Consider the following 27,309-nt stretch of genomic DNA (forward strand, 5'->3'; position numbering starts at 1 on the left):
TGTTATTCCCTCATTATCCCAATTACAATGAGCAGATAAAAGGTCCGGAGTTCATTTCAAGTGCGCTATTTGCATTTGGAATCTGTTGCTGTCAACTCTCAAGATGTGATCCAAAGGGCTGTCACTATCAGTGAAGCAAGCCATCATTAGGCTGAAAAAAACACAACAAACCCATCAGAGAGATAGCAAAAGCATTAGGCGTGGCCAAAACAACTGTTTGGAACATTCTTAAAAAGAAGGAACGCACCGGTGAGCTCAGCAACACCAAAAGACCCGGAAGACCACGGAAAACAACTGTGGTGGATGACCAAATAATTCTTTCCCTGGTGAAGAAAACACCCTTCACAACAGTTGGCCAGATCAAGAACACTCTCCAGGAGGTAGGTGTATGTGTGTCAAAGTCAACAATCAAGAGAAGACTCCACCAGAGTGAATACAGAGGGTTCACCACAAGATGTAAACCATTGGTGAGCCTCAAAAACAGGAAGGCCAGATTAGAGCTTGCCAAACGACATCTAAAAAAGCCTTCACAGTTCTGGAACAACATCCTATGGACAGATGAGACCAAGATCAACTTGTACCAGAGTGATGGGAAGAGAAGAGCATGGAGAAGGAAAGGAACTGCTCATGATCCTAAGCATACCACCTCATCAGTGAAGCATGGTGGTGGTAGTGTCATGGCGTGGGCAAGTATGGCTGGCAATGGAACTGGTTCTCTTGTATTTATTGATGATGTGACTGCTGACAAAAGCAGCAGGATGAATTCTGAAGTGTTTCGGGCAATATTATCTGCTCATATTCAGTCAAATGCTTCAGAACTCATTGGACGGCGCTTCACAGTGCAGATGGATAATGACCCAAAGCATACTGCAAAAGCAACCAAAAAGTTTTTAAGCGAAAGAAGTGGAATGTTATGCAATGGCCAAGTCAATCCCCTGACCTGAATCCGATTGAGCATGCATTTCACTTGCTGAAAACAAAACTGAAGGGAAAATGCCCCAAGAGCAAGCAGGAACTGAAGACAGTTGCAGTAGAGGCCTGGCAGAGCATCACCAGGGATGAAACCCAGCGTCTGGTGATGTCTATGCGTTCCAGACTTCAGGCTGTAATTGACTGCAAAGGATTTGCAACCAAGTATTAAAAAGTGAAAGTTTGATTTATGATTATTATGTCCCATTTCTTTTGATCCCTTAACAAGTGGGAGGCATATATGCAAACTGTTGTAATTCCTACACCGTTCACCTGATTTTGATGTAAATACCCTCAAATTACAGCTGACAGTCTGCAGTTAAAGCATATCTTGTTCGTTTCAGTTCAAATCCATTGTGGTGGTGTATAGAGCCAAAAATTTTAGAATTGTGTCCATGTCCCAATATTTATGGACCCGACTGTATATTGCCAGGAAATCAGTGCAGCATACTAGTGTCTCTCTCTCTCTCTCTCTCTCTCTGTCGCTCCCTCTTTCCCTCCTAGGTCACCAGAGAGTGTTATATTTCCCACTTTACACTATAATAGACATACAATATATATTAGGACACCCACACTGGAGCGGAGCAAACGCCATAGCCTAATTTCTGCGATAGGCAATAACTTCTATCGCGAGCATTTAACCACAGCATCTGAAAGACAGTATGGTCATTTGATGCAAGGTGAGCAGGTCACCACTGTGGCCTGTGATTGGCTCCAGCAGTGTTCTGATCTCAATCACCAGTTGACAGTTATATCACACATAGCTGTTCTGCTCCTTGTCACAAATCTTTTGTCACACTAACCCAGTTTTGGTAGTAATATCTAGGAAAGGTTTTATTTTTATTTTTTTTATTTGTCTTGCCCTATAGCCGCTGCTTCCGCTGTTCATGCGCTGCTCCCCCGTTCCTGGCTGCTTCCAATCCCTGCTGGATCAGCAGTTGCTTGGTTCCATAACCACTGCAGCCAGTCACTGGCCTCATCAATCACATGTGCTCGGATGGCATCTCACTAACAGTGTTTGACTGAAGAGGTCAGGAAAAGAGGCAGCGGTCTGACAATGGTGGGATCTTTGGATAGGTGGTCCAAGAAGCTCAGTAGTTTCCTCCTATTAGATGACATGTTGACACCATATAACATGACTGAGAGCTGCCTTCCCTCACCCATCACCCATCACGCGACCACAATAACTAAGCCAGCCCTTTCTTGGCCCCGACTCTGTCCTCAGTAGAATAGCAGAGAGTGTCCAAGTGCATGCATATTGCAGAGAACGGGATGCCAGGACTTGAGGTTCTGGTAAGCTGTATCTTCTGTCATATCGGAAGGCAAAATAAAGTCCTGCAGTCTCCTCAGGTGTATAATAAGTTTATTAATAACCCCTATAGCTAAAGTCAGGATGTCAGAAAGTGCCTAATAAAATATCTGCTGGGTCCATGCATTCATTGGGTGACAGCAGCTGATCCTTCTTCCATCCAAAGCTGTGGCCAGGCGCCAAGAAATGCAGCAGCCTCGTTGCTTCCTACCGTGTGATTTCTGAAAAACAGCATGGTCCTGAGAACACACGCTGCACGCCGGGGCGTCCACAGAAATCATATGTCCCCACAACAGCACTAAAGTGGACCTCCATCCACGACTGAAAGCTTAGCACCCGCACTAAAGTTTCATATTCACCTTGGTTTGATATACAGTAGACTCTTAGCTACATTTATCACTCCCGATCCGCCAATTCCCGATCCGCACAACTTTAGAATGAGCTAAATTTAAGGGGAAATTCTCGTAACTTTTCCACGTTGTGAACTCATTCTGCGGATCCCAGGAACATGGCATTATCCATGGCGTTAAAGAAATGAAAGTGAAGGCACAGGCGCGTTCGCTTGCTGCTGTGCTCACAGGACCTACTCCTTATTCCGATTCCCGACATGGTTTATTTAACCCTTTGTTAACACGTCTGCCGTCAACAGAGAATGACCACCTGCATAGGAGTGTGGGCGTTTGATCCCTATTGAAATGACAAGCCGCGCTTCAAATAAATGCCTGCTGTGCCTTTAACCATCTGTGCATGAGCTTAGTATGCAGAAACAAGCCGCGCTACATATTCTTCCCCCATGTTGTGGATGATTATTATGTGCGACGTTGCTGTCTATCAAACCCCATTATTTTGTAAAGTGTCATGTCAGGACTTCTTCAATTACATCCTCTCTGTCGTTCTCATTTTTCCCTCCATTTCATTCCTGTATCCGTACCCCGGGAGCGGTGACTGCAGGTCATTCTCCTAATGGTCATTGGCGGATGAAAACTTGAAACATCAAGTAAATTGTTTCTGTCAGCGGCTTTGATGTTTAAATCTCGTTCAAAGTTTCTCTTCTCCCCTGACAGCAAAATCAAAGCACTGATATGTCCCATCTTCAAAATTATTTTTCTTTGTCGTTTTTCTATTTTTTTCTTTTCAGTTTTTGTCTTTCCCTTCCCTAATTTGTGTCAGTTTATATCCCTGAAGTATCTTTTATTGCAGACTTTTTATATGACATCTGTAGCCTGACACTGGATTGTATGACTTTGCCTGTTCTTCAGTTTATGCCTCTTGTAATCTTGGCTATATTTCATAGTAATGACTATTATCCCTTAGACAGAGATTTACTTACTGCCTTTCCTTTGTACTGTCGGGTCCATAAATATTGGGACATCGACACAATTCTAACATTTTTGGCTCTATGCACCACCACAATGGATTTGAAATTAAACTAACTAGGTGTGCTTTACCTGCAGACTGTCAGCTTTAATTTGAGGGTATTTACATCCAAATCAGGTGAACGGTGCAGGAATTACAACAGTTTGTATATGTGCCTCCCACTTGTTAAGGGGCCAAAAGTAATGGGACAGAATAATAATCATAAATCAAACTTTTACTTTTTAATACTTGGTTGCAAATCCTTTGCAGCCAATTACAGCCTGAAGTCTGGAACGCATAGACATCACCAGACGCTGGGTTTCATCCCTGGTGATGCTCTGCCAGGTCTCTACTGCAACTGTCTTCAGTTCCTGCTTGTTCTTGGGACATTTTCCCTTCAGTTTTGTCTTCAGCAAGTGAAATGCATGCTCAATCGGATTCAGGTCAGGTGATTGACTTGGCCATTGCATAACATTCCACTTCTGTCCCTTAAAAAACTCTTTGGTTGCTTTTGCAGTATGCTTTGGGTCATTGTCCATCTGCACTGTGAAGCGCCGTCCAATGAGATCTGAAGCATTTGGCTGAATATGAGCAGATAATATTGCCCGAAACACTTCAGAATTCATCCTGCTGCTTTTGTCAGCAGTCACATCATCAATAAATACAAGAAAACCAGTTCCATTGGCAGCCATACATGCCCATGGCATGACACTACCACCACCATGCTTCACTGATGAGGTGGTATGCTTAGGATCATGAGCCGTTTCTTTCCTTCTCCATACTCTTCTCTTCCCATCACTCTGGTACAAGTTGATCTTGGTCTCATCTGTCCATAGGATGTTGTTCAAGAACTGTGAAGGCTTTTTTAGATGTCGTTTGGCAAACTTTAATCTGGCCTTCCTGTTTTTGAGGCTCACCAATGGTTTACATCTTGTGATGAACCCTCTGTATTCACTCTGGTGGAGTCTTCTCTTGATTGTTGACTTTGACTCACATACACTTATCTCCTGGAGAGTGTTCTTGATCTGGCCAACTGTTGTGAAGGGTGTTTTCTTCACCAGGGAAAGAATTCTTTGGTCATCCACCACAGTTGTTTTCCGTTGTCTTCTGGGTCTTTTGGTGTTGCTGAGCTCACCGGTGCGTTCTTTCTTTTTAAGAACATTCCAAACAGTTGTTTTGGCCACGCCTAATGTTTTTGCTATCTCTCTGATGGGTTTGTTGTGTTTTTTTCAGCCTAATGATGGCTTGCTTCACTGATAGTGACAGCTCTTTGGATCTCATCTTGAGAGTTGACAGCAACAGATTCCAAATGCAAATAGCACACTTGAAATTAACTCTGGACCTTTTATCTGCTCATTGTAATTGGGATAATGAGAGAATAACACACACCTGGCCATGGAACAGCTGAGAAGCCAATTGTCCCATTACTTTTGGTCCCTTAACAAGTGGGAGGCACATATGCAAACTGTTGTAATTCCTACACCGTTCACCTGATTCGGATGTAAATACCCTCAAATTAAAGCTGACAGTCTGCAGTTAAACTACATCTTGTTAGTTTCATTTCAAATCCATTGTGGTGGTGTATAGAGCCAAAAATGTTAGAATTGTGCCGATGTCCCAATATTTATGGAACTGGCTGTATAGTAGGGGGTGAAATGGAAATGTGTGGTTGGTTTATGTACATACTAAATGGCCAGGTATGTGGCCCTCCTATTTATGTTGTGGCTCAGCCATTTATTATATATTCAGACTGCAAACAAAATACATATAGCACTGTTACACTGTCGCACTGTTATACATGCAAACAATAGAACTAGGGCTTATTCTGGATTACAGTGGTACTATACCTACTATACTTGAAAAATGGAAGCTATTTGCGCACATTTTTGATCAAACGTGTGTTGTGCCCATCTACCAAGGTCAAGGTGGCTTCACTGCCTACAATGTTTAGTGCCGTGTAGGAACCAGCTATATTTATACTCTGTGTGTGTGTATATAGCAACCATGCAGTCTCCATACAGAAATATTCTCAGTAGATTGCGTTGTACTGCAAATCTCAGTGACTAGGCGTCATGGGCGGACAATGAACTTAAAGATAAATTATAACTTTACTTAACTCCGTTCATATGACTATACCAACTTGCCATTCAGGCTTCTGGAAGAAAAAATAAAACATTATAGCTCTTGGAATGCAACGATGGAAAAACTAAAGAAATTGCTTTGTCCTATGTGCCCAAAATAGACAGGTCCTGAAGGTGTCAAAATCCATGATGCGTCCTAAAGGGAACCTGTCGCCATGAACATGCAGTGTAATCTGCCAGCATATTATAGAGCAGGAGGAGGTGAGCACACTGATATATAGTTTTGTTGGAATAGGTTCAGTAAAACTTGTATTTCATTCATTGAAATTCCTGCTCATTTTGGGTTTTTTAAGTCCAGAAGGCGGTCCTATCAGTGACTGACAGCTATCTCGGTATACACAGTCATAGAGGGCAGGCTGTCAATCACTGATAGGACCGCCTCCTGGACTTCAAAGTCCAGAATGAGCAGGAATTTAAATGTACAAAATACATACTTAATTAACCTTTTCCCATAAAACTATATATCAATCTGCTTAGCTCCTGCTGCTCTATAATATATTGCCTGCAGCTGAGACACCATGTTCAATGTGATAGGTTTCCTTTAAAAGGAAGTTTTATGAAGAGGGTGATATGCTTATTGCACATAGTAAAGATGCTACTGCTACCCTTCACTACTTTTAAACTTCTTAGGCTACTTTCACACTTGCGGAAGAGTGATCCGGCAAGCAGTTCCGTCGCTGGAACTGCCTGCCGGATCCGGCAAAACGTATGCCAACTGATGGCATTTGTAAGACTGATCAGGATCCTGATCAGTCTTAAAAATGCCTGATCAGTCAGAAAAATGCATTGAAATGCCGGATCTGTCTTTCCGGTGTCATCCGGAAAAACGGATCCGGCATTTATTTTTTTCACCTTTTTTTCAGACTACGCATGCGCAGACTGGAAGGATGGATCCGGTATTTTGAATGCACTAATACATTCCTATAGAAAAAATTCAGGCAACTCTTCAGTTTTTTTGGCCGGAGATAAAACCGTAGCATGCTGCGGTTTTATCTTTTGCCTGATCAGTCAAAAAGACTAGACTGAAGACATCCTGATGCATCCTGAACGGAATGCTCTCCATTCAGAATGCATAGGGATTAAAAAGAAGAACGCAATTATGAAAGTACCCTTAAACATTGATAATCTCTTACATTTACAGATGTCAATTTTCAGTATTAATTGCTGCTATTGTAACTGCCAGTCCCATGTAGAGTCGGGCCAGCTTCGCTGCGCTCTGACACTTAGCGCTCAAAGCATACCTTGTCAAGGAAACATCTTTTAAAGAATGGGCAAGTACAGGCTGTCAGTTTTCTTTTGTACTCTTGCTATACATGGGTATTAAACACATTGTGACACATCTAAGGTGATCCTTGAAGTGCCAGACGACACCAGAAGAACCTTATTCAGTCTATTCATCTGTCAGTTTACAGGGTGAAAGAGCATCTATCACCAAAATGCTAGTTTTGTATATTTTTACACCTGTTTTTTATATATTTTCACTGTGAAGATTTGTTTTTCTTTATATGACATTTTATATTATCCTCCTAACTTCCATCTAATTATAGCTACTTTCACACTACTGTTTTTTGCGGATCTGTCATGGATCTGCAAAAATGCTTCCGTTACAATAATACAACCGCATGCATCCGACATGAATGGATCCGGTTGTATTATGTCTTCTATAGCCATGACGGATCCGTCTTGAACACCATTGAAAGTCAATGGGGGACGGATCCGTTTTCTATTGTGTCAGAGAAAACGGATCCGTCCCCATTGACTTACATTGTGTGCCAGGCTCCGCTTCGTTAGGCGGACAGAAAAACGTTGCAGGCAGCGTTTTGGTGTCCACCTTCAGAGCGGAATGGTGACGGAACGGAGGCAATCGAATGCATTCTGAGGGGATCCTTTTCCATTCGGAATGCATTAGGGCAAAACTGATCCGTTTTGGACAACTTTTGAGAGCCCATGACGGATCTCACAAACGGAAAGCCAAAATGCTAGTGTGAAAGTAGCCTAACCCAAAGGGTTCCTCTTGAGTATTCATAAAGGGTTTTCTCCCTGTCCCCAACCTCTTAAAATACATACAGTGGCATGCAAAAGTTTGCGCGCACTTGGTCACAATTACTGTCACTGTTAAGCATGTTGAAGATGAAATTATCTCGAAAAGGCATAAAGTTAAAGATAAAACACACTTTTTAACATTTTAAGCAAAATCAGTGTATTATGTTAGTTTTGTACAATTTTAGAGTGAAAAAGGGAAAGAAGTACCTTGCAAAAGGATGGGAACCCAAGGAGATTTGAGCGCTCAAATAACTGTGACTGAGGTCTCGGACCGTAAATAGATTTAAGACCAAGTGATGAAAATGCCAAAGCTTTATAAATACCTAGATTCCTCTAAACGTGTCTCCAAAAACAGCAGAAGACCTTCAGGAAGATTTAGCAGACTCTAGAGTTGTGGTACATTGTTCTACTGTTCAGTGACACCGGCACAAATATGGCCTTCATGGAAGAGTCATCAGAAGAAAACCACTCCTGCGTCCTCTCCACAAAATTCAGCATCAGAAGTTTGCAAAATAAAATCTAAAAAAGGCTGATGCAGTTTAGAAACAAGAAAAGGTGAGTTTGGAGAAAAACAGGGTACAGAATTTCATAAAAAGAACAACTTTCCAACCATTAAGCATGGGGTGGATTAATCATGCTTTGGGGTTGTGGTGCAGCCAATGGCACTGGGAACATTTCACAGATAGAGGGAAGAATGAAGTCAATGATATTCCAGCAAATTCTGGAAGCAAACATAACGTCAACTGTAAAAAAGCTGAAGCTGAAAAAGATGGTTTCTACACATAGATAATGATCCTAAAAACAACAAAGTACACAATAGACTACCTCTAAAGGAGGAAGCTGAAGGTTTTACCATGGCCCTCACAGTTTCCTAATCTGAACATCATTGAAAATCTGTGGATAGACCTCAAAAGATAAATGCATGCAAGACGGCCCAGGAATTTCACAGAACTGGAAGACTTTTGTGAGGCAGAATGGATGAGACTCCCTCAAACAAGAATTGAGAGACTCTTGGCTGGCTACAAAAAGTGTTTACAAGCTGTGATGGTCACCAAAGGGGGTGCTACTAGGTACTAACCATGCAGGGTTCCCAAAGTTTAGCTTAAGGCACTTTTTGTTATTTTGAAAATGTAAAAGATGAAAATTAAAAGTTAGATTTTGCTTGAAATACAAAGGGAATGTGTCATAGAAACATAGAATGTGTCGGCAGATAAGAACCATTTGGCCCATCTAGTCTGCCCAATATACTGAATACTATGGATAGCCCCCGGCCCTATCTTATATGAAGGATGGCCTTATGCCTATCCCATGCATGCTTAAACCCCTTCACTGTATTTGCAGCTACCACTTCTGCAGGAAGGCTATTCCATGCATCCACTACTCTCTCAGTAAAGTAATACTTCCTTATATTACTTTTAAACCTTTGCCCCTCTAATTTAAAACTGTGTCCTCTTGTGGTAGTTTTTCTTCTTTTAAATATGCTCTCTTCCTTTACCGAGTTGATTCCCTTTATGTATTTAAAAGTTTCTATCATATCCCCTCTGTCTCTTCTTTCTTCCAAGCTATACATATTAAGGTCCTTTAACCTTTCCTGGTAAGTTTTATCCTGCAATCCATGTACTAGTTTAGTAGCTCTTCTCTGAACTCTCTCTAGAGTATCTATATCCTTCTGGAGATATGGCCTCCAGTACTGCGCACAATACTCCAAGTGAGGTCTCACCAGTGTTCTGTACAGCGGCATAAGCACTTCACTCTTTCTACTGCTTATACCTCTCCCTATACATCCAAGCATTCTGCTGGCATTTCGTGCTGCTCTATTACATTGTCTTCCCACCTTTAAGTCTTCTGAAATAATTACTCCTAAATCCCTTTCCTCAGATACTGAGGTCAGGACTGTGTCAAATATTCTATATTCTGCCCTTGGGTTTTTACGCCCCAGGTGCATTATCTTGCACTTATCCACATTAAATTTCAGTTTCCAGAGTTCTGACCATTCTTTAACGTTATACCTTTTGGGGATTATTTCATCTTCAACTTGCTTAACTGTTCACAGGAAGAGTAAGTAAGTGGACCAGGGGTGCCCAAACTTTTGAGTGCCACTGTATATCATTAGGATTTGTGGGTCCCAGATGTTTGCACCTCAACAGTTCATAATAATAAAAAGGCTGCGACTCTGCGTCTGTGCAACAAACCGATCGTTCTCTCAGATTTTAAACTCCTACTGACCATTAAGTTATGGCAGGTCTCAGTGTTGTCACTATTTCAGCTGTGATACCCTTTATTTCTTGTTTGATAAGTATAGACACCAAAAAGGAATTTTTTCGTTTGTTTTTTTTTTTACAGTTGTCAAACACTTGTCTACTTTAGCCATTTTTTTGAGCCTGGTTCATTGTAGATGGATTTGTCTCTATGTAAGTTACAGTGGGGGAAATAATTATTTGACCCCTCACTGATTTTGTAAGTTTGTCCAATGACAAAGAAATGAAAAGTCTCAGAACAGTATCATTTCAATGGTAGGTTTATTGTAACAGTGGCAGATAGCACATCAAAAGGAAAATCGAAAAAATAACTTTAAATAAAAGATAGCAACTGATTTGCATTTCATTGAGTGAAATAAGTATTTGAACCCCTACCAACCATTAAGAGTTCTGGCTCCCACAGAGTGGTTAGACACTTCTACTCAATTAGTCACCCTCATTAAGGACACCTGTCTTAACTAGTCACCTGTATAAAAGACACCTGTCCACAGAATCAATCAATCAAGCAGACTCCAAACTCTCCAACATGGGAAAGACCAAAGAGCTGTCCAAGGATGTCAGAGACAAAATTGTAGACCTGCACAAGGCTGGAATGGGCTACAAAACCATTAGCAAGAAGCTGGGAGAGAAGGTGACAACTGTTGGTGCGATTGTTCGAAAATGGAAGGAGCATAAAATGACCATCAATCGACCTCGCTCTGGGGCTCCACGCAAGATCTCACCTCGTGGGGTGTCAATGGTTCTGAGAAAGGTGAAAAAGCATCCTAGAACTACACGGGAGGAGTTAGTTAATGACCTCAAATTAGCAGGGACCACAGTCACCAAGAAAACCATTGGAAACACATTACACCGCAATGGATTAAAATCCTGCAGGGCTCGCAAGGTCCCCCTGCTCAGGAAGGCACATGTGCAGGCCCGTCTGAAGTTTGCCAATGAACACCTGAATGATTCAGAGAGTGACTGGGAGAAGGTGCTGTGGTCTGATGAGACCAAAATAGAGCTCTTTGGCATTAACTCAACTCGCTGTGTTTGGAGGAAGAAAAATGCTGCCTATGACCCCCAAAACACCGTCCCCACCGTCAAGCATGGGGGTGGAAACATTTTGCTTTGGGGGTGTTTTTCTGCTAAGGGCACAGGACAACTTATTCGCATAAACGGGAAAATGGACGGAGCCATGTATCGTGAAATCCTGAGCGACAACCTCCTTCCCTCTGCCAGGAAACTGAAAATGGGTCGTGGATGGGTGTTCCAGCACGACAATGACCCAAAACATACAGCAAAGGCAACAAAGGAGTGGCTCAAGAAGAAGCACATTAAGGTCATGGAGTGGCCTAGTCAGTCTCCGGACCTTAATCCAATCGAAAACCTATGGAGGGAGCTCAAGCTCAGAGTTGCACAGAGACAGCCTCGAAACCTTAGGGATTTAGAGATGATCTGCAAAGAGGAGTGGACCAACATTCCTCCTAAAATGTGCGCAAACTTGGTCATCAATTACAAGAAACGTTTGACCTCTGTGCTTGCAAACAAGGGTTTTTCCACCAAGTATTAAGTCTTTTTTTGTTAGAGGGTTCAAATACTTATTTCACTCAATGAAATGCAAATCAGTTGCTATCTTTTATTTAAAGTTATTTTTTCGATTTTCCTTTTGATGTGCTATCTGCCACTGTTACAATAAACCTACCATTGAAATGATACTGTTCTGAGACTTTTCATTTCTTTGTCATTGGACAAACTTACAAAATCAGTGAGGGGTCAAATAATTATTTCCCCCACTGTATGTAAGTATTCAGTTCTGCTCTACAGATGAACATGAAGCTATATTTCTTTCCACTACAGATCTTCATCAATGTGCAATGCTGAGGATATTCTGCTTCTTCCCACTATTGTGCTAGGGAATAAGCTATGTGCTTGGCATTTCCTAGTCATTAGGGCATCAGTCTCTTTCTGCTGCCACCTATGGCCGTCAGCGATCTGTGTGATTGTATATACGATTGCTGTATACATGATTTCCATTTCATCCACCATGACGGCTCTACTATGAGATTGACCCCTTGACCTCTGTAGGGGCAGGAACACAGAGAGTTTAAAAGGCCACCACCCACTCTCAACCTCAGTGTTTCCTGTCCCTACGGGGGCACCTCACAGAGAGGCCTCCTGATGGAGGTGAAGACTTTTATTATTTTAAAATACCTTGGGATTTGTGTCCCTTTCCTCTGCCCTCCTGCGGTTGAGTCCAAAGCTGGGCAGAGGATACCTATGGAGCTGATCTCGTTCCTGTCTGCAGGAGCCTGTATCTCTCCTCACAGCGTTGGAGGAAGCTGACCACGCGTCGCAGAGCATGCTGCACGCCAACTCCTGGTTGAAGCCTCAGCACTGCACTCTGCTTCGGACCGGCAGGAGGCGGAAGGGGCGGAGCTTGGACCGGACACGCGCGCATGCGCACACCGCGATGACGTCAGACGCCCCTCTGGGTATTTGAAGTGGCAGGTTTGAATATGCTGTGGAACACAACCTGGTCTCCCTCCTAGAGCAGCCAAACTACAGATGTCTGTCCCTGACGCCCCTGCAGTCCAGATGGAATCTGAAGCCCCCTCGGCTACTCCAACTGTGAGTTCCCCTGTGGGGAGAGAGAAAATGATGTATCATATCGACCTGCTATATTATCATGTCTACTGATACCTGGTTGCTCCTCTCTTATAGGGAGTAAAGGAATAAAAATATTTCCGTACGCATAATTCCATCAACCAGAATAAAATTTTTGGGAGTGATCCTGGACTCAGTTTCCCAGATTACATCCCTCCCTCAGGAGAAAATTAAATCCTTTATAGACAAAACAAGAAAGTTCCAGTCAGTCTCAGTGCTCCATACGCAGTGCCATGGGCCTCTTGGGAATGATGACTTCCTGTATAACGGCAGTATCTTGGTCCCAGGCTCATACTAGGATAGTCCAGTCGTGGATCCTGAAGAATTGGGACAAGAGACAGTGCTCTCTAGAAAAAAGAATCTCCATCCCAAACCACGTAAGATCAGATTTAAACTGGTGGACGGAAAACAGAAACTTGCTAAGAGGTGTACCCTGGATAAAGAATCCAGAAATACAAAAATATACAGATGCAAGCGGCACAGGATGGGGAGCAAAGATAGGCTCGCTAAGCTACCAGGGCACTTGGTCGGACATCATAAGAACAAAGTCATCGAACCAAAGAGAACTGAGGGCGATCTGGGAGGTTCTGAATGCATCACAGAAAAAGGTATCCGGAAAACACCTGAAAATCCTTTCAGACAATGTAACAGCAGTCGCATATTTGAAGCATCAGGGGGGCACAAGATCCCCAAGCTTAAAAAATCTGGCGGAAAAAATATTCTTCTGGGCAGAAAGAAATGTTCCCTCCATCACAGCTATCCATTTAAAGGGTACAGAAAATATACAGGCGGACTTCCTCAGCAGGATGACCATAGATCCAGGAGAATGGGCCCTAGACTCAGAGGTATTCCATCAGATCACTAGGAGATGGGGGACCCCCCAGATGGACCTGTTTGCGTCAAGAAAAAACGCAAAAGTCCATCCTTTCTGCTCTAAACCCCAGGGACAACCCTTGGGCAGTGGATGCATTCTGAATGAGGTGGACTTGGGGTCTAGCCTATGCCTTTCCCCCTTGCCGCTAATACCCAGAGTGCTGCAAAAGATAAGGTCGGACCTAGTAACAGTAATACTGGTTGTTCCATACTGGACAAAAATAAATTGGTTCCCAGTACTAAGGGAACTAGCTCTGGAAGAACCCTGGAGAATTCCCCCACAGGAGAACATCATTTCTCAGGGCCCAATCCTTCATCAGAATCCAGGACTGTTCAAATTATCAGCCTGGATCCTGAGCGCGAGGTCCTAAAAAGCAGGGGCTATCTGAGAAGGTTATAAATACCCTCAAATCCAGTAGGAAAGAAGTCACCTCTGCGATCTATCTTAAAATCTGGAAGAAATACTGTAGCTGGCTAGGCCAGAACCCTCCGGTAGAGACTACCCCAAATATTGAGAAAGTACTGGATTTTCTTCAAAGAGGATTAGATCTGGGCCTGGGCCTCTTAAAGAACAGGTCTCGGCCTTGGGGGCTTGCTATGGTACAGACCTAGCCAGTCATAGGTGGATAAGGAGGTTTATAAGAGCCGCCTCCAGGTTAAGACCATCCTTAACCCCTAGGACGCCTCAATGGGACTTGAACTTGGTCCTGAGAGGTCTTACAAGGTCACCATTTTTTCCTATTCAGGATCAGGATATTTCACTCAAACACCTGTCATTAAAAGCGGCCTTCCTAGTAGCCATAACTTCAGCCAGACGATTGGGCAAAATCCAGGCACTGTCCTGCCGGGAACCATACCTCACTATCTTTCCAGACAGAATAAGATTACGTTTGGATCCGGGTTTCCTGACGAAGGTCGTGTCGGACTTTCACAGAGATGAGGAAATTGTCCTTCCATCTTTTCCCAAAGATTGTCCATCACACGATCAGTTCTAGCTCCTGGATGTTTGGGATACTATCATACAGTACCTAGCTTCAACAAAGGAGACTTAACGGTAATTCTGTTTCCTTGAGTCCACCATGACGGCCCAGATATTCCCCCCCCCTGAGAATTAAGGAGGGGTTGAGTATGAATTAATAAAAAAAATATATATATATATATCTATATATATATATATATATATCAAACAAATGATGAGGCAGCACTTCCAGTATAGAGTGAACGGGTGAGGACCCCAAACTTTATTCAAGCGACGTTTCGGCCTGCTCAATGAGGCCTTTCTCAAGCTAAATAACAGTGCATATGACAAGGTATATATACCCATCAATCAATACAAGTCAATTACAATCAGTGATTGGGCGTGACTCCAGTCAAGTCACGTGATCATTAACCATATGAATACATGACATAAGTGTATAATAGACATTCTCATGTTGCAAGCGTACAAACATTTCATAAGTGATCATAATGATATCAAAACTAATATATAAAGGTAGTTCTCTGAGCTTCAATTATAGAATAGAATATGTATCCCTCTCTATTCAATACATAATTACCCATAATGGACACTGTGCAAAAAGTGTTAGGTGCATATGGGGTTAAAAACATCAATAGTTGGTACAGCTGTACCTTATCATAAGTTAAAAACAACAGGACGGAGCTCACCACACTGAGACACTTGGAATCGGCCGGCATTGGCGTCCCCCCGCCGACGATGCGCATGCGCCGAGTCAGACATCAATGGCCACGCCCCCCGGCAAAGCCGCGCTCACACGTGACCGCTCCATGGACCGCAGCGTCATCCTCTGGAGCGCACCGTAAGATACGCAGCTGTGAGGGGAGGGAGGCCAAGACATGTGACTCAGCGTCAGACGCACAGCACACGGGGGCGTGTTTTAGTGACCATGGTGATGTAAACAATCGGGAGACATGCGGGCGTATGCACTGTCACCAGGACACATGTCAATGCACGCAATCTAAATAACAATGCACATGCAGGAGCATATAGCTGGCCCAACGGATAGGCAATCTAACTCTGTTAGCTCACACAGAGTGACTGCCCACTCGACACTGGCCATCACTATTGCACCCCATTCATGTGTGGTTACGATGGGACACACCTCCCATCTGTCCACACCTATAGCACTGATCTGTGTGTAACACCACCAGCTCACTAATATGAGGCAAGTGAAATCGCACACATCATCAGTACAAATAAAGTGACTGTCACATTTCAATGAAAGTAGCGTGCACCATGGTGACAATCCAAGTCGTCAGTCGCAGTCCCGCTAGTCTCCACACAATGGTCACTATCACAATCTTGTATCCAAGGTCATTGGGCGCTCCATCCAGTATATAGACAAAGGCTCATCAAGTTCATCAAAAGTCATCTAGGATAAATAAAAATAACATCAATATACATTGATAATCTAATCAGACATATTAGCACTGTTACATGTCTCCTACCCCAGACAGAGCGGTCAAGGACCCCCACGTTGGCGAGCTCAGCACCTATCCATCACCCACATAATTCCCATCTACATTCGGCATTTAGGCCATCTGGCTTCAGTGTACGTAGCCTATGAATCCACATGATCTCACGTTGCTTAAGTAATCTTTCCCTGTTACCTCCCCGTTTAAGTGGGGGTATGTGATCTATCACCCTAAATTTGAGATCTTTCTCTCCATGCCCTGCCTCAATAAAGTGCTTAGGCACAGGAAGATCTCTCCTCTTTTGCCGAATCGAGTACCTGTGATAGTTCATTCTAGTCTTGACCTCACAAATAGTCTCCCCTACATAGAAGAGATTGCAGGGGCAAGACAAGAGATAGATCACAAATGAACTATCACAGGTCAGGAAGTGTCGTATATCAAATTGCTTCTTCAGTATCGGGTGTGTAAATTTTTCTCCTTTTAACATATAGCTGCAGTTTACGCAGCCTAAACATGGGTAGCATCCATATTTCTTGCGACCTATGTAGGTCTGCACTGGGGCTTTGCCCCCAGCCACCTCAGCTTTAACTAGCTTATCCCTCAGACTAGGTGCTCGCCTATAGGACATCAGGGGAGGTACGGCAAATTCTTTGACCTTTTTAAAGTTGCTATGCAATATTGGCCAGTGCTTTTTGATGGCATCTGCTACCTGATAGCTACCCTCATTGAAAGTAGAGATGAATGGCACTCTAATCTGTTTATTGGTGTCCTTAGGGGTCCTAGATTCCAGCTCATCCAGTTGTCTATGAACCAGTCTTCTAGGGTACCCCCTATTGACAAACTTGTCCGCCATCTGTGACAATCTGATGTCACATATCTTGGGATCTTTAACTATACGTTGCACGCGGAGGAACTGGCTCCGTGGTAAGGTTTTGACCATGGACCGTGGGTGACAGCTCTCAAACTTCAACAGCTTATTACAGTCCGTCGGTTTGGTGTATAAGTCGGTCACCAGTACCGTACCTTGTTTGATCACCATGGTATCCAAGAATTGGACCTGCTCGGTGGAGTACATCAGAGTAAACTGTATTTCTGGGTCTATTGCATTCAAAAAGGTGTGAAAATTGGCCAGCTCACCTTCAGTGCCGTCCCAGATGACAAAAACATCGTCTATGTATCTCCACCACCCCCGCACTAGGCCAAAGTGGTGGGACACATAGACGTGTTCAGCCTCCAGGCCCGACATGAAAATGTTGGCGTAAGTCGGCGCCATATTCGAACCCATTGCGGTTCCCCGCTGTTGTAGAAAGTAGCCATCCTGAAAGGCAAAATAGTTGTACCTTAACACTACACCGAGCAGGTCCAATATGAACTCCCTACATTCATCAGTGTACTGGGTGGAAGCCAGACATTTCCTGACTGCCTCTACACCCCTATCATGGTTGATAGAGGTGTAAAGGCTCACCACATCAAAGGAGACTAGCAGAGTCCTAGCCGTCACTTCCACATTAGCAATCCTATTCAGGAAATCACCTGTGTCACGTATGTAGGATCTGGCTCCAACAGCAAACCTTCTCAATATCTTATCCAAGAAGATAGCTAAGTTGGAGAACACAGACTCCCTCCCGGAGACGATGGGTCTCCCCGGGGGATTTTGTATACTCTTGTGAATTTTAGGTAACACATATATCAATGGTGTTTTGGGATGTGTTATCAATAGATACTTGTAGAGAGCTTCATCGATCAGACCTCCTACTTTTGCTCTATCAAGTATACTAGTGATAACCTTCATCACATCAAATTTAGGGTCACCATTTTTTCCTATTCAGGATCAGGATATTTCACTCAAACACCTGTCATTAAAAGCGGCCTTCCTAGTAGCCATAACTTCAGCCAGACGATTGGGCAAAATCCAGGCACTGTCCTGCCGGGAACCATACCTCACTATCTTTCCAGACAGAATAAGATTACGTTTGGATCCGGGTTTCCTGACGAAGGTCGTGTCGGACTTTCACAGAGATGAGGAAATTGTCCTTCCATCTTTTCCCAAAGATTGTCCATCACACGATCAGTTCCAGCTCCTGGATGTTTGGGATACTATCATACAGTACCTAGCTTCAACAAAGGAGACTTAACGGTAATTCTGTTTCCTTGAGTCCACCATGACGGCCCAGATATTCCCCCCCTGAGAATTAAGGAGGGGTTGAGTATGAATTAATAAAAAAAAAAAAATATATATATATATATATATATATATTTTATTTTATTTTTTTCCTAAATTAGGGCTGCACCCACTTGGTAATTTGGAAAGCACTGAGGGTGAGAGTGGGTGGTGGCCTTTTAAACTCTCTGTGTTCCTGCCCCTACAGAGGTCAAGGGGTCAATCTCATAGTAGAGCCGTCATGGTGGACTCAAGGAAACAGAATTACCGGTAAGTCTAATTACGTTTTTTTTCTGATGCAGTGGGGCTCAGTTTTACCAGTTGTTAAAGGGGTTGTCTCATCTCAGCCATTGATGGCATATCACTAGGATATGCCAACAATGTCACACAGGTGCAGAGCCCACCTCTGGCAACCGCTCCTATCTCCAGAATGGACCTTCTAAAGTGAAGGAGAGCAGCCATGCACACACGGCCACCCTTCTTTCTCCACTATGGGAGTTCCGAAAATAGCCAATCGCTGGCTTGCTTGGCTACGTATTTTTAGACCACTCCTAGAAGTGAATGGAGACCACGCCACAAATGTGTGGTTCTCTCTCGTTTGCTTTGGGAGCTGGGACCTGCAACTATCTGACATTTGCCACCAATGTCTGAAATGGGTTTAACTCTTCAAGTGTACTGTAAGGTTTTGTTTCTTTATGGCATTTAGAGAGGCGCTGTTCTCTCTGCTGACATGTCTGTTTTATTAAATGCTTGTACTCCTCATGGGCGTTACCATTCTGCTTGTCAGTGGGGTGTGTCCCTACAATGTCTGATACTGTCAATATTGATCGGGCACTTGCAGGATTTTATAAGGTACACACTCCATTGCCAAGGGGAAACGCCCATTTCTCAATTTATTCATACATTTCCAGAGAAATGATACATAGAGGTATGAATTTTTTTTCTAATACAGACATATCAATAAAGTAGAGTGAAGATGAAAGGCTGGGTTGTTTTCGGCACTGTCGGCAGGGGAAAATATTTTGATGTTGAGTCTGCAGTGGGCGCTGTGTGAGGTACAGTGTTGCTACCGGACCTGACAAAGTGTCTGGTCAAGGCATGAAACGCGTTGACATACTGTTTTGTGCCCCATCTTTAATAAATGATTAACGGAACGACCATAAGAATTATGGCAGCTGCGAATCTTTCCCTGTGATGACAGAGCTTTTCTTCTTCACTCCAATCTTGGATGCCGAGAGAGCAAAACAGAAGTTTGCATCCTGGGAGTGCAGTGAAGGATCGGGGAGCCATCGCTGGGAGCAGGTAAGTATGCTAGGTAGGTCTGCCCAAGAAGGCGGGGGGTTGCCAACTCCCCTCCCAAAGGTGCACAACTCCTTTGTTTTTTTCATTCAGTGCAGTTTCACATAAGGTTCCACCACCTCTTATAGATCCTGATCATTACTTCATTCCGAAATAAACTAATGGAACGTTTTTCACTCTTCTCGGCTATCACAACTTCTGGTGTTGAAGTTACTGAAGTACTGTTATTTAGGGTATAATGACCCAGGCATTACACACATAACATTTGCAGCTGCTGTCTCGAGTGCTCTTTCATAGCCCCACAACTTGCATCCTAGTTCTAATTTACTTTTAAATAACGCTTTTTTTTCTCCTCCTTTGGTTCCCCAGACATTAAACACAGACGGATACCAATTTTGTTTTTCGCTAACAAAATGGACCTCAGAGACTCCCTGTCATCGGTGAAGGTCTCTCAGCTGCTGTGTTTAGAGAACATCAAGGACAAGCCGTGGCATATTTGGTAATAGTTCTATTATTGTGAAGTGTGTCTGCGCACGCTAAAGGTTTTTTTGTTTGCTAGAAGTACAACCACCACAGTCCCTGAGCTGCACATTAGAGCAGATATGCTTTCTCAACATCATTATTAGAACGGGGAAGCATACAGGCAAAACAACACATTGCAAGAACGGCTGTAGACCCTTCTTGGTACGTACAACTGATGGAGGATTTGCTTTATTTGTTTTACCCCTTTTCATTACTCCATCTCTTCTTCTCTAGGAAAGCCCTTGTCCATATAGTCAGCAAATATACTGCACACAGCTGAATGCAGAGCTTCTGGCATTGGGTACTATTGTAGAGGACAGTGGTGGTGGAAGTAAGCCAGATATAAGCTTGAATTATTGGTTTTCTCATAAATATGCCTCAAAGAACATAACAGTCATTCATTATTTGCAGATCTTTACTTTCACTGTGGTGTCACAGAGGGCAAATCCCAGGGGCCAGGTCACCAGACCTCCTACAAAATTAATCCACATGACTCATGTATTTGACTCATTTTGGGCTACAAATCATTTTTAATTAGTCTTTATTAAAATGTTCAGCTGTTTTCTAGTGACAGTGGTTAAAAATCAGTCTGTTTGCAAGCAGTCACTTTCCATTTTCTTTGAATCCCGTTCTCTTACGCAGCATCGGACTGAAGTCCCTTGTGCCCACCAGAAGAAATTATTCCGAGACACCACCCTCTATGTATATAGGACCTCAAGAGCCCTGTTTAATTAGGAGTCCTTTATTATCAGAGCTAGGGCCTACTGGAGGATCCTCTGGTAATCTGGTGGGCCAGTCCGACCCCGCTCTTACGGCTTGTTTGTAGCTCTAATCTCATAAACACTTATTTAAAGGGAACCTGTCACCAGTTTTATGGTGTCCTTACTAAGGGCAACATAAATAAGTGACTGATTCTCTTAGCAAAATGCTGGGTCACTTTCTTTAATTGACCCAGTCAATCTGCCAATATCTTGTATTGAAAAGCTCCAGCTGATAATGATGAGTCCTGAATATTCATGAGCTCCTGACTCTCCCCGCCCACCTGCTGCTGATTGACAGTTATTTTCCATATGAATCAGCAGCAGGTGAGCAGGGGAGTGGCTATAGCTCTGAATTAAATAAACGCTGGACTCACTGACATCACGCTGGACTCAAATCAGCTCATTAGCATGCAGCATGCGGCATCTTTGTGTGTATATTATGAGGTAACCATCTGTCACACCAGTAAGTGAATACATCTAAGGTACTTTTTAGTAGGTAATGATTGTATATAATTAGTTAGATTATAATCAAATATCCACATGACAGGATATAGCTTTAAGCTATATTCTTATCTGCTTGATAAGACTTTAGTTATAATGAGTGTTTATAAGGTCAGCAGATCAGAGTTAAGAACTACACACGAGCCTTCAGATGATGGGATTTAAAGAAAACAGACTGACAGCTTGCAGACAGACTGATTTTTAACCCCCTTTATTTTATTTTTTTAATAAAGACCAACTGTACAAATGATTTATAGCCCAAAATTAGTAAAACACAATAATAAAAAATAAAAAAATAGCCCCAAAGGCGTTTTGAGCTGTTTCAGTATGTTCCCATAGGAAGTGGAGTTCCCATAGGAAATCTATTTAAACACTGGGAGAACATACAAATTCCATGCAGATGTTTCCTGTGGTTGGATTAAAACCCAGGACTACAAGGCAGTAATCCTCACCGCTGCTCTGTCCATGCTCTTGGAATGTCTCATTGTCTACCTGTGGGTTTAGAACCTGGGTATTCTCCATTACTGCTAGTGCTGTGTAAACTGAGAGCCGTCCATGACACATCTTATCATCTATACACTATACATTTGGTAAGGCAGACGTTATGTTCATATTTGATCTTCTGAGATGTTATGTTTCTAGATAATTGTAAGTTTCTCAGAGCAGACACAACATACAGACTCCAATAAAAGTTGTTGCTGTAACGTCACATACATGTTGCTGATCGCTCACACTCGGTGACTGTTCTTCAGATACAACAAAAGTGAAATGTTAGGGTCTGACCTGACGGATTCACCTGTGAAAGCAATGGAAAGATCCTTTACTACTTGTGCTTCCTGATGCAGAGAAATCAAGGTGAACAACCATGCTGCCTTCATCAGAAATCTGGCTTTATATACAAAAATCTTAAAGGAATATTCCGCACAAAGATGATGCATGTTTTACCTGGTGCAGGTCCATGGATTGAAATTTTGCTTGGAGTGTTCCTTTATCCTTTTGCCTCATAAAGATTACTGTCATGGTCTGCCATCCAGGCTAGAGTTTTGTTCTCAGCTCCCACTGCTCTGCCCGGTGTACCCGCTCCATGCCTCCTCTCCTGGGTACTGCACATGCCGGCCTGCTGGGACCTTTGCTGTTGTCCCTAGGGCCTGTGTAAGCTAACCCTGGCTTTTTAAAAGGCTGTGTGCAAATGTGCTGTTTTGCCTGTGCCCTGCTACCCCAGGACTCTCTTAATTCACTCTGGGCCTGAGCAATAGGTATAGTACTGTTCCATTTCCACGCTATGGTGTTCTATCTCAATTTCCTACTTTTCTTTCTAACCCGGCTAGTTCAAACTAAATGTACCTGTCTGCTGCCTGGCCTGATCTTCTCCCTGTTTACCATATTGCCTGAACTTTGACAGCCCCGTCCTCTACCTTGACTACAACTCTGCCTTTTAATTTTTTACACTGCTTCCTGATGTCACATTAACTGTTGCAGATGGAGACTACTCCAGGAGCTGTGACCTGGGGATTCCTTTCAGTGATGACGTCACTCCTACGTTCAGCCATAATTCAAATCCATTGCAACACAGTGGGTCCACACCCACCTGATAACTTTAAAGGGGTTTTCTGAGATTTGGATATTGGTGACCTATCCTCAGAATAGGATAGAACCTCAGCCTTCTGCTAGGTCAGTGACATCTGGTACATCAGTCACATGACCTAGCTACAGCTCAATCCCATTCAAATGAATAGGTCTGAGCTGTAATACCAAGCAGAGCCGCCATCTAATGGACAGCGCTGTGCTTGATAATCTGCACAGGAGTGCCATGGCCTCCTCAAACAGCTGATAGGCGGAGGTCCTGAGTGTTGGATAGGTCGTCAGTATCTGAGTCTTAGAAAACCCCTTTCATTTAGGACATACAAATGCCATAAAAGGAGGTCTCAGCTTCAAACACAAATTAGATTTCAGTCTTGTTGTAAGACGTGTACTCCACTGTATATTTGGCTGGAGAGACTGCTTTATATGACTAAGTCTAGGAGTCTAGGTTCAGATCCTGCATTGTATGTCCCTTCTGTCCTCATCCAAAGGAGACTTTATGATTTAGAATATTTGTCCAGGATTTTCCACATTGGCCAGGAAAATGCATTTCTAGCGTGGTAAACACTCTAGTCCCAGGCAGTGAAAGGGTTCAGTGTTCTGTTATTTGATATTAATAACGAAAACTTCAATTTCAATAAATCATTGCGGTAATTTTGATTCGTTTTTGAGTTTCACGACCTGAGTAATGTGTATCCTGAGGATATAATTGGCCAGCAAAGTTTACAAAGATTGTTAAAACTCTTTTATTGGTGTTCAGGCTCTGAAGAAGGAAAGATACAGCGGAATACAATATCTGTCTGCCCAAACCTGGTCTTTATAAATGATGCTACACTGGGGCGCAGTTTTTGAAAAGGGAATAATTGTGTTTTTTAGGAAATGATGGATGAACCTCTCTGGTCGCATTATTTACACTGGTGGATTTTATTTAGTACAAATGCCCTTAGTGCTGAAGACACAAATGCTGGCGCATCGCTCAGCCTTCTTCTGATCACCACAGTCTGAGGCCTCATTCAGACGGCCATAATGTGGTTGCATTTTAGTCTCCGTATTACAGCTGTCCAGAGATTTTTGCTTGCTCTTCAAGCAAGATATGACTGAGAAGCTGAGCTCTGTGACATATAGGTTTATATGATATGTGCAGGAGTGAAAAGCAAAGTAAAATCCGTGTAGAAATTGAGACATTGGGTGTGAATTTTAAAACCGTTTTCCAGGCCTTAGATATTGATGCCGTGTCAGAATAGGTCATCAATATCAGATCGGTGGGGTCCAACACCCCCAGCGATCAACCGTCTTGGCAGCTGCTGGTGCTGTAAACTATACGGCAGATGGTAGCAGAAGCAGATGGCTCCATCCACTGTGTAGTAGCCATGCCAGAATACTGACGCTTGGCTCCCACTCAAGATGCAGTACGCCAGCACTGGAAACTTCACGGTGGACAGAGCCTTCCATCCACTGGTGCCAGTTGCTGCCTGAAGCAGTTGATCGGTTGGGGCTCCAGTTGTTGAACTTCCATCAATCTGATGACCTATCTTGAGGATAAGTCATCCATGTCTAAGTTTTGGAAACTGCCCTTAAAGGGGTTGGCCCATCTCGTACATTGTGGGCATATCGCTAGGATATCCCCCCCCCCCCCAATGTCTGATAGAACGATATCTTTAGAATGAAGGCCGCAAAGTGAAGAAGAGCAGACTGCGCATGCGTGGCCTCCCTCCATTCATTTCTATGGGACTTCTGAAAATAGCCAAGATATGGCTGGGCTATTTCCGTCAACCCCATGGAAGTGAATGAAGAGGTGGCCTCTCTTGTGTGGTGTGTTTCCTATTCTTCATTTCAATGGGACTTCCGAAAATAGCCAAGCGCGGCGCTTGGCTATTTTCAGCACTTCCATAGAAATGAATGGTGGCTCCCTTCCAGACATTGGGAGCATATCCTAGCGATATTCCCCCAATGTACAAGATGGGCCAACCCCTTTAAGTTTGCAGCATGTCATTTCTTTTCACTGCGTTTGGCACAACTAAGGGTATATTCACACACAGCACAGTTTGCAGAAATATCTGAAACTAAAAATCTGTTCCCTTCATCTGAATAGGGTTGTTTTTACGACAAGCAGCTGGATTTCTGCAGTTCCCATACTTACGAATGGTGCAGTCAAGGAAATTTCTGCAAGAAATCTGCAGCATGTGAATTCATGCTTAGAGTGCGGATTGCCCCACTACCTACCTACACACGCAGTGACTCTCCCGTTATCATTGTGTCAATAGAGAAGGTGGTCCGTTTTGGTGGGGTAAGCAGGACTCCCACTGTCTCTCGTAGGGGTCCTGTCAGAATGCTCATCAGCTTCTCTCCCTCTCACTATAATGGGGGCATCAAGGTTGCATAATATACTCATCACGTTATCATGTTACATAGTGTGTATTATGATTGGATGTAGATATATAATGGGATCGATTATCCCGCAGCTCGTTTTCAGATATGGCATATATTATGCGGTACATTTTATGTTAACTATATTGCTGTGTCTTCCAGTGCGAGTGATGGACTGAAGGGCGAGGGTCTCCAGGAGGGGGTGGACTGGCTGCAGGGTAAGTGACGGTGTCTCAGCTCATCACCACTGCTGTTCTGTCGCCTTCATTTATGCCTGCCATCCTTTCATATTATTATTTCCATTTCTCCTGCTATCAGAGCAAATCACACAGTGAGTACATCTGCATTTCATCTGCTTATTCTGCTGTATTTGTTATCGCCTGCACGCTCATCTAGTGTGTGTCTGTGCCGGCCATGACATCTCTTTCACCAACTGGCTTACTTTTTCATTTGCCATTGACCACTTATCATCAGCTTTCTATAAATATCTGTATCCTTATCCTTTGCATAATATTACTACATGTGTATATAGACAATATATTTGTGTTACAGAGGTATGTATGATTGTAGGTTTTATAGGTCGTATCATTGTCATTCAATTACAATACTTTACAATAGATCATAGATATACTGTGTGTGTGTGTGTGTATATATATATATACACACATATACACTGACCAAAAATATAAACGCAACACTTTCGGTTTTGCTCCCATTTTGCATGAGCTGAACTCAAAGATCTGAAACATTTTCTACATACACAAAAGACCCATTACTCTCAAAAATTGTTCACAAATCTGTCTAAATCTGTGTTAGAGTACTTTCACACTAGCGGTGCTGGATTTCGGCAGGCAGTTCCGTCGCAATCTGTATGCAAACGGATACCATTTGTAGACTGATCCGTCTCACAAATGTATTGCAATACCGGATCTGTTTCTCTATTGTCATCCGGAAAAACGGATCCGGTATTTATCTTTTTCACATTTTTGAAGGTCTGCGCATGTGCAGACCGTAAAACCGGATCCGTTTTTCCAGAACACTTAAGGCCGGATCCAGCATTAATGCATTTCTATGTAAAATAATGGTGGATCCGGCATTCTGGCAAGTGTTCCGGAATTTCGGACGGAGAAAATACTGCCGCATGCTGCGATATTTTCTCCGTCCAAAAACCGTACAGTGACTGAACTGAAGACATCCTGATGCATCCTGAACGGACTGCTCTCCATTCAGAATGCATTAGGATAAAACTGATCAGTTTTTTTCCGGTATTGAGCCCCTAGGACGGAACTCAATGCCGGAAAAGAAAACCACTAGTGTGAAAGTAACCTTAGTGAGCACTTCTCCTTTGCCAAGATAATCCATCACACCTCATAGGTTTGACATATCAAGGTGCTGATTAGACAGCACGAATATTGCACAGGTGTGCCTTAGATTGCCCACAATAAAAGGCCACTCTGGAATGTGCAGTTTGATCACACAGCACAATGCCACAGATGTCGCAACGTTTGAGGGAGCGTGCAATTGGCATGCTGACAGCAGGAATGTCTACCAGAACTGTTGCCCGTGCAATTTCTCTACCATAAGCCGTCTTCAAAGGCGTTTCAGAGAATTTGGCAGTACATCCAACCGGCCTCACAACCGCAGACCACGTGTAACCACACCAGCCCAGGACCTCCATATTCAGCATGTTCACCTCCATGATCGTCTGAGACCAGCCACCCGGACAGCTGCAGCAACAATCGGTTTGCATAACCAAAGAATATCTGCACAAACTGTCAGAAACCATCTCAGGGAAGCTTATCCGCATGCTCATCGTCCTCATCAGGGTCTGGACCTGACTGCAGTTCGTCGTCGTAACCGACTTGAGTGGGAAAATGCTTACATTCAATGGCGTCTGGCACGTTGGAGAGGCGTTCTGTTCACCGATGAGTCCCGGTTTTCACTGTTCAGGGCAGATGGCAGACAGCGTGTGTGGCGTCGTGTGAGTGAGCGGTTTGCTGACGTCAACGTTGTGGATCGAGTGGCCCATGGTGCGGTGGGGTTATGGTATGGGCAGCAGTGATGGCCAGTTCGCAGTGTTCGCCCGCGAACA

General features: G+C 43.4%; 1 protein-coding gene across 2 annotated transcripts in view; it reads left to right on the plus strand.

Annotated features, from left to right (window-relative positions):
• The window catches only part of ARL6 (ADP ribosylation factor like GTPase 6), a 270,741-nt gene that overhangs the window by 223,883 nt on the left and 19,549 nt on the right, over window positions 1-27,309 (plus strand). For both annotated transcript variants that reach the window (XM_040423274.1, XM_040423275.1), the window contains exons 6-7: window positions 19,855-19,984; window positions 25,380-25,435. In XM_040423274.1, the coding sequence (XP_040279208.1) occupies window positions 19,855-19,984; window positions 25,380-25,435 (186 nt within the window). The remainder of the gene's footprint in view (window positions 1-19,854; window positions 19,985-25,379; window positions 25,436-27,309) is intronic.

The sequence above is a fragment of the Bufo bufo genome, chromosome 3 (assembly GCF_905171765.1).
Source record: "Bufo bufo chromosome 3, aBufBuf1.1, whole genome shotgun sequence".
Lineage (NCBI taxonomy): Eukaryota > Metazoa > Chordata > Amphibia > Anura > Bufonidae > Bufo > Bufo bufo.